Source organism: Salarias fasciatus, chromosome 16 (assembly GCF_902148845.1).
Source record: "Salarias fasciatus chromosome 16, fSalaFa1.1, whole genome shotgun sequence".
NCBI classification, from domain to species: domain Eukaryota; kingdom Metazoa; phylum Chordata; class Actinopteri; order Blenniiformes; family Blenniidae; genus Salarias; species Salarias fasciatus.
In genome coordinates, this window is record NC_043760.1 from 27455750 (window position 1) to 27473380 (window position 17631).

General features: G+C 46.2%; 1 protein-coding gene across 3 annotated transcripts in view; it reads right to left on the bottom strand.

Annotated features, from left to right (window-relative positions):
- Positions 1 to 1213: 1213 nt before the first annotated feature.
- The window catches only part of satb2 (SATB homeobox 2), a 48968-nt gene continuing 32550 nt past the window's right edge, over positions 1214 to 17631 (bottom strand). Inside the window, exons 8-14 of one of the 3 annotated variants that reach the window (XM_030112188.1) lie at positions 16968 to 17563; positions 15781 to 15993; positions 15081 to 15164; positions 13826 to 13978; positions 12811 to 13005; positions 3355 to 3561; positions 1214 to 3172 (exon numbers count right to left, since the gene is read on the bottom strand). In XM_030112188.1, the coding sequence (XP_029968048.1) occupies positions 2690 to 3172; positions 3355 to 3561; positions 12811 to 13005; positions 13826 to 13978; positions 15081 to 15164; positions 15781 to 15993; positions 16968 to 17563 (1931 nt within the window). In that variant the 3' untranslated portion in view covers positions 1214 to 2689. Of the gene's footprint in view, positions 3173 to 3354; positions 3562 to 12810; positions 13006 to 13825; positions 13979 to 15080; positions 15168 to 15780; positions 15994 to 16967; positions 17564 to 17631 lie in introns of all 3 variants that reach the window. The other 2 variants (XM_030112189.1, XM_030112187.1) reach the window with 2 other exon arrangements.

A 17631-nucleotide genomic window follows, 5' to 3' on the forward strand; every position in this document is an offset into this window, starting at 1 on the left:
TCGAAGAATTCACTGTTATAAACACAGGAACTATGTTGACAGTTCTTCGGAAACACAATAACAAAGCACTGCCCACATTCACGTGTGAGGGTGGAGGTCCAGGCGAAATCAAAAAAGACGCATGTTCAATTCACAAATTTTTAATTCACTTTAACACTGGATGAACTAAGATTTCTTTGAAACTGCATTTGAGTCTTACCCTGATTATTCCTGTCATACAGAAAAGCACAATGTCATCATCGTACATAGTGATCTCCATACACACACACACACACACACACACACACACATATATGTGTGTGTGTGTATATATATATATATATATATATATATATATATATATATATATATATATATATGTATGTATGTATGTATGTATGTATGGGTGTTTAAAAAAAAAGGCAGGTCATCTGTTTGAGTGTAGTAGCAGCCAATCAGGATGGTCAAACAAGACGCTGTCCGTGCTCAGATATCGATCCAAACATACCGTTATAGTTACACAACTGCACCAGACATTGAAGGAACAAATAATAATTAAAAAAAAAAAAAAAAAACTTAAATAGTCTTGTGATTAAATTCGCCTGGAAACAAGCTGACCATTTCCAACTCTTCAAAACTGGCTCAAACACTTAAACTAAAAGTATATCAATAACATTTTATCTTGTGTCAGGTATTTACAGATATTAAACTAAGTCAAACCTGCCACATTTTCTTTCATGGCTCAAAAAAAGTAGATTGTCATCAACTGCAGCAACCAAAAAGCACGTTTGCTTTTTTATTTTTCTCTTTACAACAATTTTTTGGAAGCAGAACAATAAAAAAATGGCATTGTACAACATAGAGAGGACTTGTTTTTTCTTTCTCAATCCAATAACACTCAGTAACTGCTTCTTTTTTTCTCTTTTACACTCCTGCTCTTTTTCTTCTCCTTCTTTTTAAGGGCAAAGCACTCTCAGTGTCTGTTGTTTTATCCAAACAACCGCCCAGTTCTCAAAAAAACCTTGGAAATAAAAAAAAACAACAACCAAAAATAGCATGTGATGACAGCAATTCTAACCATAATAACAACAATAATAACAATAATGATAATAATAATCATGGATAAAGATAGCAATAAATAGGGCTGGTGAAGTTTAAGTGCGGGGATGTGTGGTGAAGCACAGGACTGTGGGTACCAGTCAGAGCCAGAAGGAAAGAGGAGCGGCGCACATAAAGTGACTGATTGTTTGCTTGCTGAATCTTTGCTCTGTCTTTTTTTTTTTTCCTTAATATATTTCATTTATTTATTCTCGCCGCACACATGCGGTGCCAGGACGAGAAGGGTCCAGTTTGCCGAGCGTCCCTCCACGCCACTTCCTCTTCGTCCTCTTTGCCAGATTGTCCGCTACCAGTGGGGGGAAAAAAGGAGGGAGGCAAGAGTGCGGCACCTCCGGCGAAAATGTCAATGTCACTGGAAAACATAAGTGCTAAAATGAAAAGGGAAAGAGGACGTAAAGCTTGAGTTTGCGTTGTGTTTGTGTCCTGAGGATTCCTTGGATCGTGGAGGTCTCTGAAGGCCTCAAGGTTCAGTCGCTGTCCAGGACAAATCCGACCCGACGTGCGTCGGGAGTCAGGTCCTGTCTTACTCAGACTGTGGAGACGGAGTGCAGGAACGCCGCGTCTCCTTGGAGTGTCTTGTTCCGATTGGTTCATTATGTGATTGTTTTGGTGTTGAGCAGCAACGATTCATGTTGGAAATGTTTAAACAGAGAGCTGCAGGAATACATTCAAGATGAAGTTGGCATTTTTCTCACCCGATTCCTTCATTCTGCTATTTTTTGTTTTATCAGATGCATGAAATACGGTCAAAATTTTGACAGTTCATTTACGTGTTTTGAATCATCAATCGAATCTTCTCAAATGATGCTGTGAGCTGTCACTCATGTTGTGCTTTGCTGCCACAGTCTTTAGACCAGGTACTCAATTCAAAAATATCATCATGCGTCCTGAATATGTTCAAAATAATGGCAACATTTGATTCCTATAGAAATGCTAGAGTGTGGTAAAGTGCCTTGCTCAAGAACACAACCTGTAAAAACGTGGTGACCAAAGTAGAGTTAGGACCTTCTTCATTTAAAGTTGAAATGAAGGCTTTTAACTGCATCTTCAGCTGCTCCAACTCTCACTTTTAAGTGCTTTTAAACAGTTCAAATAAGAAACAACAGCAACAGAAAATCTGTGTGTAGCATTCCTCTTGTTAAACCACCAATTTCTGTGATTTATTGAAGCAAGCAAAATCAAAAACCTATCACATTTATCTATAAATTAACTTCTTCGGGCTTCAAATCCTAAACCCCGCTGGCATCTGTCAGTCGAGGAAACCAAGGTGAGGCTCACCTCTGCCAGAGGGAATCATTCCTGCAGCACTCTGTCTTTCTAGTGTTTCTGGGGAGACTGTATTTCACAGTTGTACGTCGCAGCACAATGAAAAACCTGACGACTCGAACTGAGGTAATTTCACTCCGCAGCTCCAGGATTGTCACGATAAGCTCTCTGTGTGGTCTTCAGTATTACAGTTGAAGGGTTTCGTGGTGAATGTGCCGGCAGAAGCGGCCGTCCTTGGATAGATTCCTCTCGTCACTATCGAGGACCATCGGTTTTTCTCTTCCCCTTCTTTGACCTCTTTCCTCGCCTGTGTGGTCGTCGGTCTCTACCTCTGGTAGTCGGCCTGTTCTCTGGGACTGGACGAGGAGCTGCCGGGGGCCCCGGGGCCGCCGATCCGGCTGTGCCCCTTGTCCTTGCCCTCCTCCTGAGCTGCGCCGGTCCCTAACAAGTTGGAGCTGGAGGAGGCGGGGGTCTGGTTCAGCCCCGCCGTGCTCCCGCCGCTCCCCTCCGTGGTCTGGTAGATCTCCTCGGCCCCGTCCTCGCTGGACTCTGGGTCCTCCGAGCCGGAGAGCAGCTCCTCCTCTCTGTACTCGCTGACGTCGACCCCTCCGCTGGCGGCGGCGCCCTCGCCCAGCTCCTTGAGGCGGCCGTGGTGCTTGACGTGATAGCGCTGATTTTGAAAGAATTTGATGATGGTGTGTTTTGGGAGGTCAAGCTGTGCAGACAGGGTGTGGATGGCCTCCTGGTCTGGGTACAAGCCCACATCCTGGATGAAACTCTGCAGGATGCCCAAGGCCTCCAATGAAATCTAGAACACAGATGAACGGGATTCAAGAAATTAGAATCGTCAACAATGACAATTCGTAAAACCAGGTGTCGATAACTTATTTATTTGCTAAAAACCAAACATAGAAAAAGTTTTCTTCAACAAGCAAACTATGATTGGTTTATTTTTATCTCGAAACATTGAAATGGAGCGGTAAGCTGTACCTTGGTGCGCGATCGAGGTTTCTTGTTGCTCCCGCCACTGCTGACGGTGCCGGCCGGACCTCCGCCTGCAGCTCCCGCGCCCACGTTCTGCGTCCGCTCCTCATTCACAGGGGACGACAGGGGCTCCTCACGCATCGGGGACAGGTGGTGCTCCTTCATCGGGGCTGGGGGCGGCCGGTGAAGTGCCTGGCGAGAAAGACAGAACATCTTTTCGATTAATGGGGCACAGTGACCCCTGCGGCCAGAAAAACAGTTCTGATGTCAAAAACGCTTTTCCCTTCTCACATAATAGCTTCAAAAATTGTCATTGGACAGTGACGTGCTGTCTTTCAACACTTTTGGTCAAACGGTCTCTGTCTCCAGCAGACGGTAGCCGATGGCTGCGGGGTGAACGGAGGGTGAGAACACAGCATCACGCTCCATTAAACCTCTCCCTCTCTGGCATTCAAATTGCTCTGCCTCCAGTTTACCTTTGACCTAATGTGTGTGAGATCAGTGAAACGCCAACCACCCGTGTGTCATGAAGTCGACGGGCAAATCACTGTTTAACCAGCCTATTAAAAACAAAGGAAGACACGGTGTAAGAAGATGTCTTTTTCTAATGCTCTCGCTGGAGACGGGTTTGTTCAAATATGAGCCAGTTACGGTGAAACTCACACATTCTGTGGTTCAACAGCATAAATGTTATTCTCTTTCAATTAGTAAACATGCAAAAAGTGTTTGCGTCAGCGTCATGAAATTTACTGCACTTTGCAGTCTAAAAGAAATGTGGAAATGTGTTTGTTTTTACATTTTATGTCTTCTCTGAATCTATTTATATTTTTTTAAACCCACAATGGCTCCGCTCTGCTGTTGCACAATTCAACATTCAAAGTAAAATATACTTCTAATGAAATTACTTTGTTGTGGAAGCTTCCTGCCTGGCTGCTGGTCATTGATTGGCATTGAAGTTTCAGCCATTAGATCGGTCTCTCAGCAAAAGCAAAGTCGTGCACGACGTGCAGCCTGAGGAGAAAACGTTTCTCTGAACGTTTTTCTGTGTTTCTACCGACTCAGATTATTCAGTAATCCAGGTTAAGACATGAGTAGCTCAATGTTTAGCTGGATCCCTTCACCGGATCTCAGCCGGAGTCAAGTGTTCTCCGTTGGAAGTGATGCAGAACGACCCCTCGGCTGTCGGGACCGGCTCGAGGGCCTCGTCCGACAGCCGGGAGGAGCGCAGGCCGACGTGTCGGGAGGGAAAGTGAGGAGTTTGGTTGTTTGTCAGAAGGTAGTGGCTGTTGTGAGAGCGTTGCGGTCGTGTCCCGCCCGCTCGCTTTAAGAGCAGGGAGGGGCCTCCCCACTGGAATGCCCAGCTATAAATCTGTGGCACATTAAAATTAAAGGACCCACATAAAGATAATAGTCATTCCCTTTTCTCTCCCTCTCTTCAATAATAACAGGGTATTACTTAAATAATATTGAGGGCAGGCCAGACCATGAAATTGCTCTGATTTCATTCGCGAGGGCTTTATTTTCAGATGGGGTGAGGAGGGGGGGTGATGACCAGTTTACAGGAATTCACTAGGATTTTTTTCTCTTTCTTTTTTTGGCAATTTTCCTCTCTCTCTCTTCCCAGATCTGCTATTTCTTCCACATGCAGTGACAATTTTAGATAGTGAGAAAAGACTGCAAGAATGTAGAGAAATCAACAGCAGAAAGAGAGAGAAAGATATCCATCCCTGCTCTAATGAGGACCACACAGCCACAACCCCCCGCCCCCCAACAAACTTACCCAGACACTTAATAGCCAAAGTGAGGGTAAATCATGAAACCTGCCCCGCCCCGCCCTGCCCCCGCCAATCCCCATTTACAGGCCTTTATTATTTCCACGCTTATTTGGGCTGACAGCAGGGACTCTGGGATCAATGGCCGACACAGGGGTCTGGTCTCCCTCACGCGCTAATGATGATGTTGGAGAGCAGAGCCAAACCCTCAGTGCTGGTTGGAGTTCATCTCCACTGATCAGAAACCACCCTTTCACCCGGTGTTAGTCTCTCATACCTGCCACAGCCCCGCTGTCTGCATCTCAGTCCTTGTTTAGAGCTCGCTTCCGACACATCCGGACATTAATGATTAGGTTGGTGCCAAGCAATGTCCAACTCAAGAATGAAGTCATGGATGACAGGAACATCTCCATGCTCTTTTATTTCACATATCTAAAGATGGCCTGGACAATCCTAGGAACTGACAAATCAATAGTTGGACCATGAGAATGGCAGAAATACAGCGGTCAAAGCTTTAAACTAGTCAGTAAATCTAATCGAAACAGCTCAAAACCACTTTCAAAGTTTCCCAAACCAGTTTGGAAACACACTTTAAGTGAAATTGTCAATTGATTGAGAAGCTTTTTTTTCAGTAAAAAATGCTAAGCAGTTCATTTTAGGCGGTGAATAGTTTTCACAGGTGTTCTACAGATATCCGAAGTAGAAAGACGGAATTAAAGTTTGATTATTTAAAGTGAAGACAGGCAGTTTTTATGATTGGTGTGACTTTCAGATTAAAAACACCACAAATATCCCATGACCGCCTTCAGCTTGTGGAAGCTGTAGCAGTTGAGTCTGACGATTCTGCTTTGGAAGAGACTTCGTGTCACCTCAGAGCAGCACAATGCAGACCTGCGCTCCCAAAACCACAAGCAGCGGCGCCCCGGGGGCCAGACGGGTCCTCTCGAGGCACGATTCAGTATTCCTGAAAAACTTCTCCTTTCTCTCTCTCTCTCTCTCTCTCTCTCTCTCTCTCTCTCTCTCTCTCTCTCTCTCTCTCTCTCTCCTGGCAGCGTTGTGAGTGCTCTTGCTGCTCTTGCAGTCAAATGAAAAAGTTTTCTTTTAAACGTAAATCAAGGCAAATTACGACGCAGAACTATGAAAGAATTATAGAACATGAAATATTCATCTCCTCCTTAATGAGCTCGGCTCCTGCAGGACCTCCGACTCTCTCGCTGTTTCTGTGTGTGTATGGGTTGTGTTGTGTGTGTGCGCGACCACCAGAGACACCATTAACACAGAGATAAATATGTAATGAAGGGAAAATCACTTTTCTGTTAGTTTTTTGCATGACTTCACCTTTTCCTGTTAATCAGCCTGTGTTTTTTCTTTCTTTTTAATTTCCCCTCCATCTGTCTGTGTCTGTCCGTCTGTCTGCCTCACTCCAGTGTGTGAATAAGTGTGTGCGGTCGCGATTCATGAGGACCGAATCCAGGCTAATGGAGTCGATGAGTCACAGCACTTTTGTAAAATAATGTTTCTTTGATGAAAAACTGCACACACTTAATGTCATTGAGGCCGAGTGTGTTCGCGTGTGTGCGCACACAAACACACATCGTTGCATCTTTTCTTTTTCTTTTTTTTTTTTCCACTTGAACTGTGTGTGGTATTCGTTCAGTTTATCTGCAATTAAACAATTAACTTAATTGTGGTTCGCCAAAAAACCGAAACTCCACCCTGCAGCAGAGACTGGAGGCCACCGCGATGCACTGAGGACTGCAGAGACACAGGCAGGCAGATGGACGTGTCCTTTTGACGTGACGAAGAGACTGAAAAATGTTGAAAAGATGCCTCAAAACGTGAGGGAAAAAAAACCGCACCAGAATATTGATTTTTTTCTTCAAAGGAATCGAGATTTAAAATGTGCTGGGCTTGTTGCTTGAGGATTATAACTGTCACAGTGCACATCACTGATTTGAAAATAAGTTGTTAATGGCCCAGTTCATATAAACAGAGTTAGGGTTAGAAATTAAATTTGTCCTGTAATTGATGGGTTTTTTTGTGTGTTTTGGTACCAGAAAGCTTAGTTGTTGACCCAGTTTCAATAGTTTTTTAATTGTTTGGCATAAAATATGTTCCACTTTTTTAAGGAAAAGCAACAAACAGGTTTCCACTTTCAATAACATGCGACCTCAAATGCTATTTATTATTGGATTTATGTGACAGATATCAAACAGTCAATGTAAAGTCATTTCATTTTATCCCCTCAACTGTATATATAGCATACAATTACACATTATTGTGTTTTAAAAGCTGTTTGAAAGCTGCATGTGTCAGGCTGTTTTCTTTCTTCTTTTTTTTTAGCTGCAATATAGTCGATGTGCAGCTAACAGGTCCTTTGTAATGAATTAGCCCAGATCATTGGTGAGTTTTCAGTCGTTGGTGGATCCGTTTTTAAGCACATTTGTGTCATTGTTGGTGAATTTTTGAGCATGTGCAAAGCTTTATGTTGCATTCAATGACATTCAGCTTAATCCAATTTAAACCATAATCGGAACAAATGGACGGCGAGACGACCCACCCTTTAAAACCAACACGCCTTTCTCACTGCAGTTTCTGGTCGATGTGTTAGGATATGCTGTAAAAATGTGCACAACCATCACCCTCAATCTGAAACTGAAGCAGCTTGATGGAGCTCCGCCACCTCTCACCGTTCCTGAGGGCTTCTGGAGAGTTGAGACGTGACCCTCTATTTTTGAAAACGCGTCACTTTGTTTTTGACGGGAGGTGCTGCAGCCGGCTGAAGCGGTTGCCTCATGGCTCTGGTGGGAAACGTTCCCGGCTCTGAGTGATTACACCGGGGCCGCTCTGGCACTGCTTCACACTTTGTCTCAACACTGAGGACTTCAGAAGACGACGGCGTTTCCCAGGCAGGGAGAGAGACTCTGCTGAAGTTTTTAATACTGACTCAATAGATAGGCGAGGAAATGGAGAGATTTGTTTGAAAAACATGATAAATGTACTTGTTTTTCTGTTTTGTTTAGCAGTGAATGCGTATAATGGTGAAAAATGTGACTCTCCTTTGGAATTAAGTGAGAAACGGAGGCTGGGGTGGGTGGGGGAATCAGCGGTGGATACTCCTTGTTCTAGTCCACCACTCCTGGGGTCTCGGCCCGCCGTGAGCGGTCGCTCGTACCCCGCGCACACACATGAACGCACCTCGGCTCGCAGCGGAAATCAATTTAGCAAGAAACAATCAAGAAATAATTCATAAGGGCAGACTCTGCCAAATTAGCTGTGGGACGCACTTATCTGCGAGCGCCGGGGCCTCGTCAGCCATGGATAAAAGTGACGCTGCCGAGGTTCAAGCATGCGGCACCTGCAGACACTCCACGTCTCCCACAGGCCTCCAAACATGCAGAAATGGCTCACGCTAACATACGTACAGTCGGGTCCAACACACAGACACACACACACACACGTGTGCATACATACATGTTTTTATGCCTTCAGCAGGGAAAACGCTTTGACATACATTAATTTCCTGCAGTTTTACGGTGAACGCAGATGTAACTGCTACTTGCCTTCACCTAAACTGTAAACCCTGACAGCCACAGCAGTAATAAATAGGCACACACTGTGTGTTTATGCGCTCTGGGGCTCCTACAGACTGTGTTATTTCAGTAGTTTTATAAGCTGGTCTGTGCAGTGTGGATTTCTTAATCTTGGGTACAACCGCAAGTTTGATGCAACGATGTTGATCTCTGAACTGATGATTACGGACGTTTGGAGACTGCTTCGGTGCATCGTCTTTGGCTGTTGGTCGCTGTCACGGTGTGAGGTGTTGTGAGTAGATTAACTCTGTCTGTGGTCACGTGGCCATGACAAAAACTACCCATGAACCCCTCTGTCACAACCAAGACAAGTCACACGTCTTCATCTTGGTCTTAACGACAGACAGGGCATTAAGAGTGCTTCATTTATCCCGTCCCGGAGGACCAGGGACTGTGCAGTGCCCAAGGAGCTGTTGGCTCAAGGGTCAACGGGTAAACTGTCAGCAGCGGGATTCAAACCGGTGCACCTCTGATCACAGGCTTACTTCTTTAACCCAAAGACCACCACTGTCTAATTTCTGCTCTCACAGCAACTCAAGTTCTCGTGGGTCTCTGTACGTTCAAGCTCATGTTTCCACCAGTATATAGAAAAAGCCACATCCACACACACACACACACACACACACACACACACACACACACACACACACACACACACCCACACACACTGGATGTGTGTGTTTTCTCTCCCTCTGGCTGTGTCTGTGTGGGAAGCGCTGCCTAAAAGTCTCATCCTGTGGTCAGTTGTTGTAGTTTTTTTGAGACCCTCTTATTGTTTGAAATACAAAAAGAGCGCTCCCAACTATCAGTGTGGGATTATTTTGTGTGTGTGCGTGTGCGTGCGTGTGTGTGTGTGTGTGTGTGTGTGAGAGAGTGTGTGTGGCAGATGGGACACATGTGTGGTCTGTGGTGGCAGGCTGGCTGGAGCCTGAGGTTGGTGGTGGTGTGGCGATGCTGGCGGAGGGGGCCTGTGAAGACGACACACACACACACACACACACACACACACACACACACACACACACACACACACACCTCATTCCCATTAATAAACGAGCAGCGCTCCTCCTGCAGTCCCGTGTCGGGGTGACAGTATTGGCGCTACGAGGATAAACTGTATTTTTAGGCTTTTGCTGAGACGAGCAGTGGAATGTGTTAATGGTGCCACCGCAGCTTCCTCCCCGGCTTCCCATCAGCCCTTTAATACTGAGGTCTGAACGGGAGGGGGGGAAGGAAAGGGGCCGGTGGTGGAGTGGAGGTGGGCGGAGCTGCTGGGGACGATTCATGTCGGGGATCAGGAAGTTTGCCTGGTTTTGATTGATATCATATGGTGTGTATACTATATGTGGGATATAATGGCTTTGCAGAGGAGGAGGAGGAGGAGGAGGAGAAGAGCTGATGGCTGCAGTGAAGCAGCCAACATAAATTTGTGTATTTGACCCTGACCTTTGACCATTTCTCAATGATCTTAGTCCCTGTTGTTCCTCTCATTAACATAAAGCAGTGTTTTTCTCGAGCATTTGCTCCTGCTGTTCGGTTCAGTCACATCCTCTCTGAGGCTACGCCATGAAGATATCTTGACATGGGATTGCAATAAATTTAAGGTTGATTACAAAGATAAGCCTTGCCTTTATTGAAGGCAATACAAGCTCGCAGAAGAAATATGGCATAAACAACCTGTGACGCCACACCACTCCTGAGGCTGCAGTTTGTTCATTCATTCGGCTCGGTATTAAATTGCCAGGAGCAGCAGTTCGTTGGGACTGCGTCTCCTGTACATGCTGCATATTGTCTTCGGCTGCTGGGCCGGCCTCTTCCTTCAGGGAGCCTCACAGGTCAAAGGGGGCAGAGCGATCAGTAACTCTGTTACTGACTGACAGATTTCGGTTTGGTTTGAGGCCTCGAACAGCACAATGGAAGAATAATGCTGTGAACACTTGGAACAATCCAAGACAAATTCCTCCTTCATTGTGAATTCGATCTTCAAGTTATCTTTTTTCTATAATTTCAGTTGGAATTGATTTCGGTAGCAATAGTGTTTGTGTTTTTGATAGTAGATCAGCTGCTCTTTAAACTTTGGTTATTTTTAGGTTTTTGACCTCGAGAAAGCTTCCAAAAAGACACGTTAAATCAAGGTTAGCGTAATAAACTCCTGGTGAACAAATCAGGATAGGTTCCTTCCCATATCATTCAGTCCTAATAATCCTTTCTGAACCTTAATGATACCTCCTAAAATGTAAAGCAGCAAGTCATTTACTGGTCAGTCTATCAGTGTATTCTTCACCTTCATCAGGGCTGAAAGAAGCTTTCTCCTCAAGCTGGGCTGCTTTGATCAAAGTGAAGCTGTTCGTTCTCTGCAGTGATCTGAGCCCATTGACATGCTTCAAACATCAATTTGAAATGTCCTTGAACTTTTTGGGCCAAACTGTGCTGAACATACCAAACCTACCGAGTTTGCATGTGGACAGTCCGCAGTGGAAACTCCCTGCAGAGAATCCTCTAAAAATCAAGTTTCACATCAGGAAGACTCAAATATTTTCTGGTTTCTGGTTTGTATTGTTTTACTTAATTTATAAGGCTGATGGCTATTCACACTCTGTTTGGCAATACAGCTCGACGATTCTTCCAGTACTGGCCAAGCACCTTTCATGTCACCGCCATCATTAACTGTATGTGATTTAATGTGATTAATTCTATTAATGCTTGATACTGTTGAGTCTGAGCGTCACCCCACATTAAGAGTTTGATAAAATCTGTTTTTGTTATTTGCATTAAATTTCAGAGAAAACCGGCTATTGAGCCGCTGGTGACGAAGCTCTTCATACATTTAGATTCCTCCATCAACTGTTCTTTTATGATACTTAACTAAATAATGACAAACGGATGGCTTTCCAGAAATGGAAGAGTAATAGATGTCGCTGCGTTTCTTGCATCGATCTCCCCCCCTCCTCTCCTCTCTTCTGAAAAACTAATGGGGCATTTCCTCCAGTGCCACACCACCCAGCAACACTGTTTACTTTTCTCTCCGGCGGGGCACGCAGGGACGCACAAGCACATGTGCACACAGAGACACATCAAAAGCACACACTCAGAGTTAGAAGTAAGGGAACAATGATGACAGATGGTGGTCTCAGAGGGTGGACAGAGGGAGGCAGATGATTTTTTAACATGTTTTATATCCTAATGGTGATTTCCACATCTGAAGGGGCGGAGGGAGGAGGAGCAACAAGGCGGCAGGCTTGGGGAAAAGCCTTGAAAACACTCTTTGTGAAAGCTAAAAACAAAAAGAGCGTCATGCAGTTACTGTGTATTTCATAAGAGACGTTTCAGATGTTGAGGAATCTTTATGATGCAGAAACTCAGGACGTCAAGTTTTGGCCACTGAAATAAAACACGATCTCTTTTTACGGTGTGTCATACAGGACAGTGTTTTTATGTTTTAATTGTGCACAGGTATGAAAATTGTTGCAATTAATCACGTTTAGAATCACTCTCTTATTCTCAGGAGGTGAGAAAAGTTTCGCAAAGGCGTAAAAAATTAGACGAAAACATCCCAAGTACCGACTCCTGAAGCCGTGACTGTAAAAGTCAGAGGCTTCACCTGCTCCGAACTGATCATAAATAAAATAATACATATGAAAGGGAATCACAATAAGACGCTCTCTACTGTCTAGACCCTGGAAACGGGCACTTTTATTGGTGAATGTGGCCGTTTCCAACTAGGTGTGGCTACACCGGAACGTTTTGGTTGAGATAGAGTTGAAACTATCGCAAAGAGCTGCACATTCTGCTGTAAATCAGGGGTGAGAAACAAATAGGAACTGAGGGACTTAAGAGTGATCTCTTGATAAAAAGCAGTTTGTAAAAGGATTTTCATGAGCGACTGTCGATCTGCATCCGACTTTGTGGACTTTTTCTTCAATATCTTTTTTTTCCCCTTTGTGAAACACACATTTTGTGAGGTAGGAATTGCTAGCTCGGTTAGCTAATCTGCTAGATCCAATCAGTAATGTAAAAATCTACTATAATGTGGAAAAATGTAGGAATAAATCTTGGAGATTACATGTTTAACCACCAGCAGCAGCGGCGAGGCTTACCTGTGTGTCCTGCGGCAGGTGGAGGACGGTGTGCAGCCTCTCGCTGTGGTGGTGCCGGGACTCCTCCTCGTACGCCAGGTCGCGGTCGGCCTGCGGCAGCGTCAGGAACCTCCGGATGGTGCACAGGTTCTCCCACAGAGTGCGGTTCTCTGGGCTCGGGTTCTCCTTCCACCGAAGCAGCTCGCACAGCCAGCCCTGCGGCGGAGACGGAGGTAAGGGTTAGAAAACAGGAGCAGGCTTCCAAGTGTTTAGATTTGAGCTTTTTGCGGGCTGGGATACACTGGCAACCTCTCCGGCGTGTAGAGGAGCGGTTGAACTTTGTGCTGGATTACTTCCCAGATCGCTCCTTGTATTCTTGTAAACACAACATTTCATGACAAAATAGCTGCAGCACGTTGAAGGAAGCACAGAAATACAAATAAGGAAAACTACACGGCGTTGGAAGGAATAGAAGTCTTCCGATTATCAATGAAAACTTGGTAAAAGTGTGAGCTTAAAGACGACGAAGCGGCGGAAAGAGGAGCAGATTCAATTATGTCTGCTAGGCTGCTTCGGTTTGTGAGACCAGCTGCTGTGTTCAACCAGCCACCTCGGGCAGCATGCGCCGCTAATAGCCTGATCATCTCCTTCTTTCTCGCTCTCGGTCCTCGTGGCCAGCTGCAGCAGATGGGTGCACTGAGCCGTGACCCTCTGCCGCCACCCCCAGACCCACCGGGCCGGGGGAATCTGCTGGTGCGCATGTAGCGTCACCTTTCTCACGCTCACTGTCAGCCGCATGAAACACGGCAACTGTCAGCAATAACAGTGTTTTTTCTTACTGTAGCTTTGATATCACATGAAACTGGCAATTAGAACTCTTTAATACTGTGTCACATGAACGTCAAAACAGGCAAGTCAGAAATATTTAACATCATGGAAGCACATCCATTTGGATGAAACATTACAGGTGATCTTCATCACCGAACGCCTGCTGTGTATCGTCTCCAGCCACTTCCCTGGAGCCTTTTTCTCCTACCTGGCTCTTGTTGGCAGCCACCTTTGCGAACAGAGCCTGGGACACTTTGGCTCTCTTCATCTCCTGCTGAATTTCTTCATAAATGCCAGATGTGATGTTGACCAGTGACTCCAGCTTCAGTGGGAGGTCGGACACCGGACCGGGCGGCTTGGGCTGGAGCGAACAGATCGACATGAGATGAGGAAACAATAAGCGCAATCATTTGTAATTATTTTTAAGTCCATTTTTGAGAATATTGAAAAAAAAAAAAAAATAACCGTTTTGAGTATGAAGCCAAATAAGTTTCCCTCATGATTTTCCTTCAGAGTCATTGTGGTTCAGGGGTTACTGCTTATATTTCCTAGACTGAACGTGTTCTCATGCTCTCCCTGTGCTTGCATGAGTTTTCTCCAATTTCTTACAAGTTTTAGTAATTTTATACTTGTTATGTTTCGGTTTCCATGAACTTCTGGAAGCAGTATCAGACTCTGTTTCTGATTGCAGCCATTTTTCACATTAATTTATAGTATTTCTTGTTTGTAATGGGAAACTTCTGTAATATGATGAAGTCTGCCGGCAGCAGTTATCAGTGAAACTCTTTAAAGGCATGCCTTCTTCCTTAAACGATTCTCCGCCATTTAGTGAAGCTACTGAGAGTTTAATGCGACCGAGCCGATCCGGCGTTTACATGTGAGTGGAGGTTATCAGCTGACGATCGGGCCGAGCGGCTCTGAGAGCAGACGTGCAGCGGTTCCTGTATGAACATCGGCTGCACATCTGCAGCGCACGTCCCCACATGAATTGTGTTTACAGATCAAAGTCATTAAGTCGTCCTCTTTTGTCTTTCTTTGTTGTTTCTGTTTGAGCGAACATGTATTGGCTCTCGGGGAGCTTGTATACACAGCGTTTGAAGTCGCCTACGAGACATGTACAGGCCAGCGAGCTTACATTCCCCCAGTGTAAACCTCGCAAAGATAATTTTAACGTAGCCATAATAAGAATAGCCGCACAAGTTCACCCTCAGCCAAGAATGGGCATTTGCCCTGACATCAGAGGGAGCGTCTTATCACTGACTCGGCTGAATTGTTTTGTGCACATGGAAGGACGTTTCCAAATACTGCATAATGTCCTTTGTGTTTACATCATGCTCCTATGATAGCTTTGAAGCTGTTTTCCCTCTATTATAAATGGTATAAAGATAATAAAAACCTCTCTGGGAGCAGTGCATGTTGCACTGAATCGGGCACAACCGAGTCACAGAGTGAGGATGACTCACGGAGTTGGAGATCTTTGTCTTGTTCTTCCAGATGGAGGCCCAGGTATCAGGTGTTAGCTGGTCGTCCAGGCTCCTCTCCCACACCTTCTGTGCACGCACATACACACAACACACAACACACTGAAGCTATAGGCAACTGTTTGTCCAATATGTGTAAAAATTTAAGTTACAACAAACAGAATAACAGAATGAATAAAAATAATAAAACAGAATAAATAGGAAATGTACGTAAATCCAGGTAAATCCAAAGGAAGGAAATTAATGTTGGATCAATAAAGTATGACAAGAAATCCTCTGCAGCTGATGATAGTTGAACACCTTGTTCCCTCCTTCATCCTATCAGAGTAAATTTTCTACTCTTACATGGAAGGAAATATGAGTGAATGTTAAGACACGGCCCTGTGATGGACCCTGTAACCCCGAACAAGATAAAGCGGTATAGAAGATAGATGTGTGGATGTTAAAACACCACTTCATCTCAATTATCCATCCAAACGTAGCATCTCAAGGAATAATTCCACAATAATGGACTGTTTAAGCTAATACGAGTGCTCTGCCTCCTGGTTGGAGTTAGCCAAACTAAACTCCAGCCCACCCATGATCAGATTCTGGAGAAGGCAGATCAAGATGATGTATTGATCAGTGGTGTCTTTAGAAATACGTCATGCAGATGGTTGAAAGACATTTGAGAGAGACTAACCTGTGTGAGTCGTGGAGGGCCGGCGTTGGAGGAGTTGGAGGCCGGGAGGCCCACGGAGGGGTTCATGGTGCGTTCCCTCTCCTCCTGGTAGATCCGATCCCGCTCGCTCTCGGGCAGGTTGAGGAAGTTCTGCATGGCCTTCAGGTTGACCAGCAGAGACTGTGAGGCCGTGCGAGGGTCCTCCTCTTTCCTCAGGATCTCTGAGAGCAAACCCTGAGCGACACAAACACATGGGGAAGGACGTGTTAGAGCTTTACAGCATCGCCGCAACAGCTGACATTTTACTTCATTTACTGTCACTCAGTGAAGATCCTACGTCTCCTCATGCTCTCAACTCTACAATAAGACATGCATCAGCCTGTGAAACACACCTGGCCTGCGGGCCGGTAGGTCTGAGAGCCACCTCCCATTCACACTGATCTAATGGGCCGTGTGGTAAACGCTTTAGCACAGCCTGAATGCATCAGGTGTTTGCGCTGCTGCGAGGGCGCCCCGGATGACTCAATGACCCAGCAAGCAGCCCCGCCACGCTTCCACTAATCCCCCTTAAAATACCATGAGGTGGGTGATCGCAGAATTAGCCAAACCCGGTGTGAAAAATTACCATCTATCAGTGATGTGAGTCGCTGTTCATTTCTATCAAATACAGCAATTATCTCTTCTCCCCCGCCGCGCATTGAAGAACTATGATCTGAGGGGCTGTAGCTCAGCGAGCGGCGTTTCATGTTCTGCCTGAGCGACGCTGTCAAACGTGATGCCCTCTGTCACGACAGCCAGTTACAGCCTGGAGAAAGGGGGATGGGACGCTGACAGCGAGCGCCCAATTTTTCTCCCCTTAAATTTGAACAGGTTAGTTCAAAATTGTGCCCATGAATGTCAATCGATCAAGATCCCAACAGGTGCAATGAATAATAATATCAATTCCTCGTGATATCTGTGGTAGGTGAGATAGAAAGGGACCTAATGAACAATTTGTTGTTGAAGTTGATCTGCTAGAAGCAGATCCAGGTGTAAGAAAACAGTCTTCACAGCAGTGCAGCTTGTGTTTCACCCACTGAGCCTATCGTCTTCCTGAATGTCTGTTGTAAAGCAGTATAGCTGCCCTGTCTGTCGCCTCGCTCTCCCCTTCATCTGACCTCCCTCCTGTCTGCTATCGTTCTCGACCCCTGCCTGTCTCGTGAGCCTACCTGTGTGCGGTTGAAAGCCACACGGGCGAAGACGGCCTGAGAGACACTCGCTCTCTTCAGCTCGTCTCTGACCTGCTGGTAGATCTCAGAGGAGACCTCGGCGGCCGAGGGGTTGCTCCCGGGATGGTCGCCCCCGGCTTTGGACGAGCCCCGAGGGATGGGCGGGTGGTTGAGGAACTGCTGGTTGAGGGCCTGCGGGTGCTGGTGGGCCAGCAGGCGGCTCACGGCCAGCTGCTGGTTGATGAGGTGGGCCATGGCGAGCTGCTGGCGGACCAGCTGCGGGGAGAGCTGGGGGGAGAGCAGTCCACCTGGCCCCAGCAGGGGCTGCAGGGCTCCGGGCGGAGGCGGCGGGGGAGGAGGCGGCACCTGTCCGGTACGGAGGGGAGGGCTGTGGTGGAGGGGGCCGTGGGGCGAGGGCTGCTGCTGGGGAGGGGGAGGGGGCTGCTGGGACGGCTGCGAGGGCGCCTGTGGATCTCCAGATCCGGCTTTCAGGAGCGGACTGCCGGCGCCCAGGTGACCAAGCTGGGCCAGGCTGGCGAGGTGAGGAGGGGGTCTCTGACCCAGAACACAGAAATCTGACATGTTGTCTCTCTCAACTGGGGAGAAGCAGAACAGAAGAAGAGCTTAAGCACACACACACTCACACACACCTATAGTGATTCAC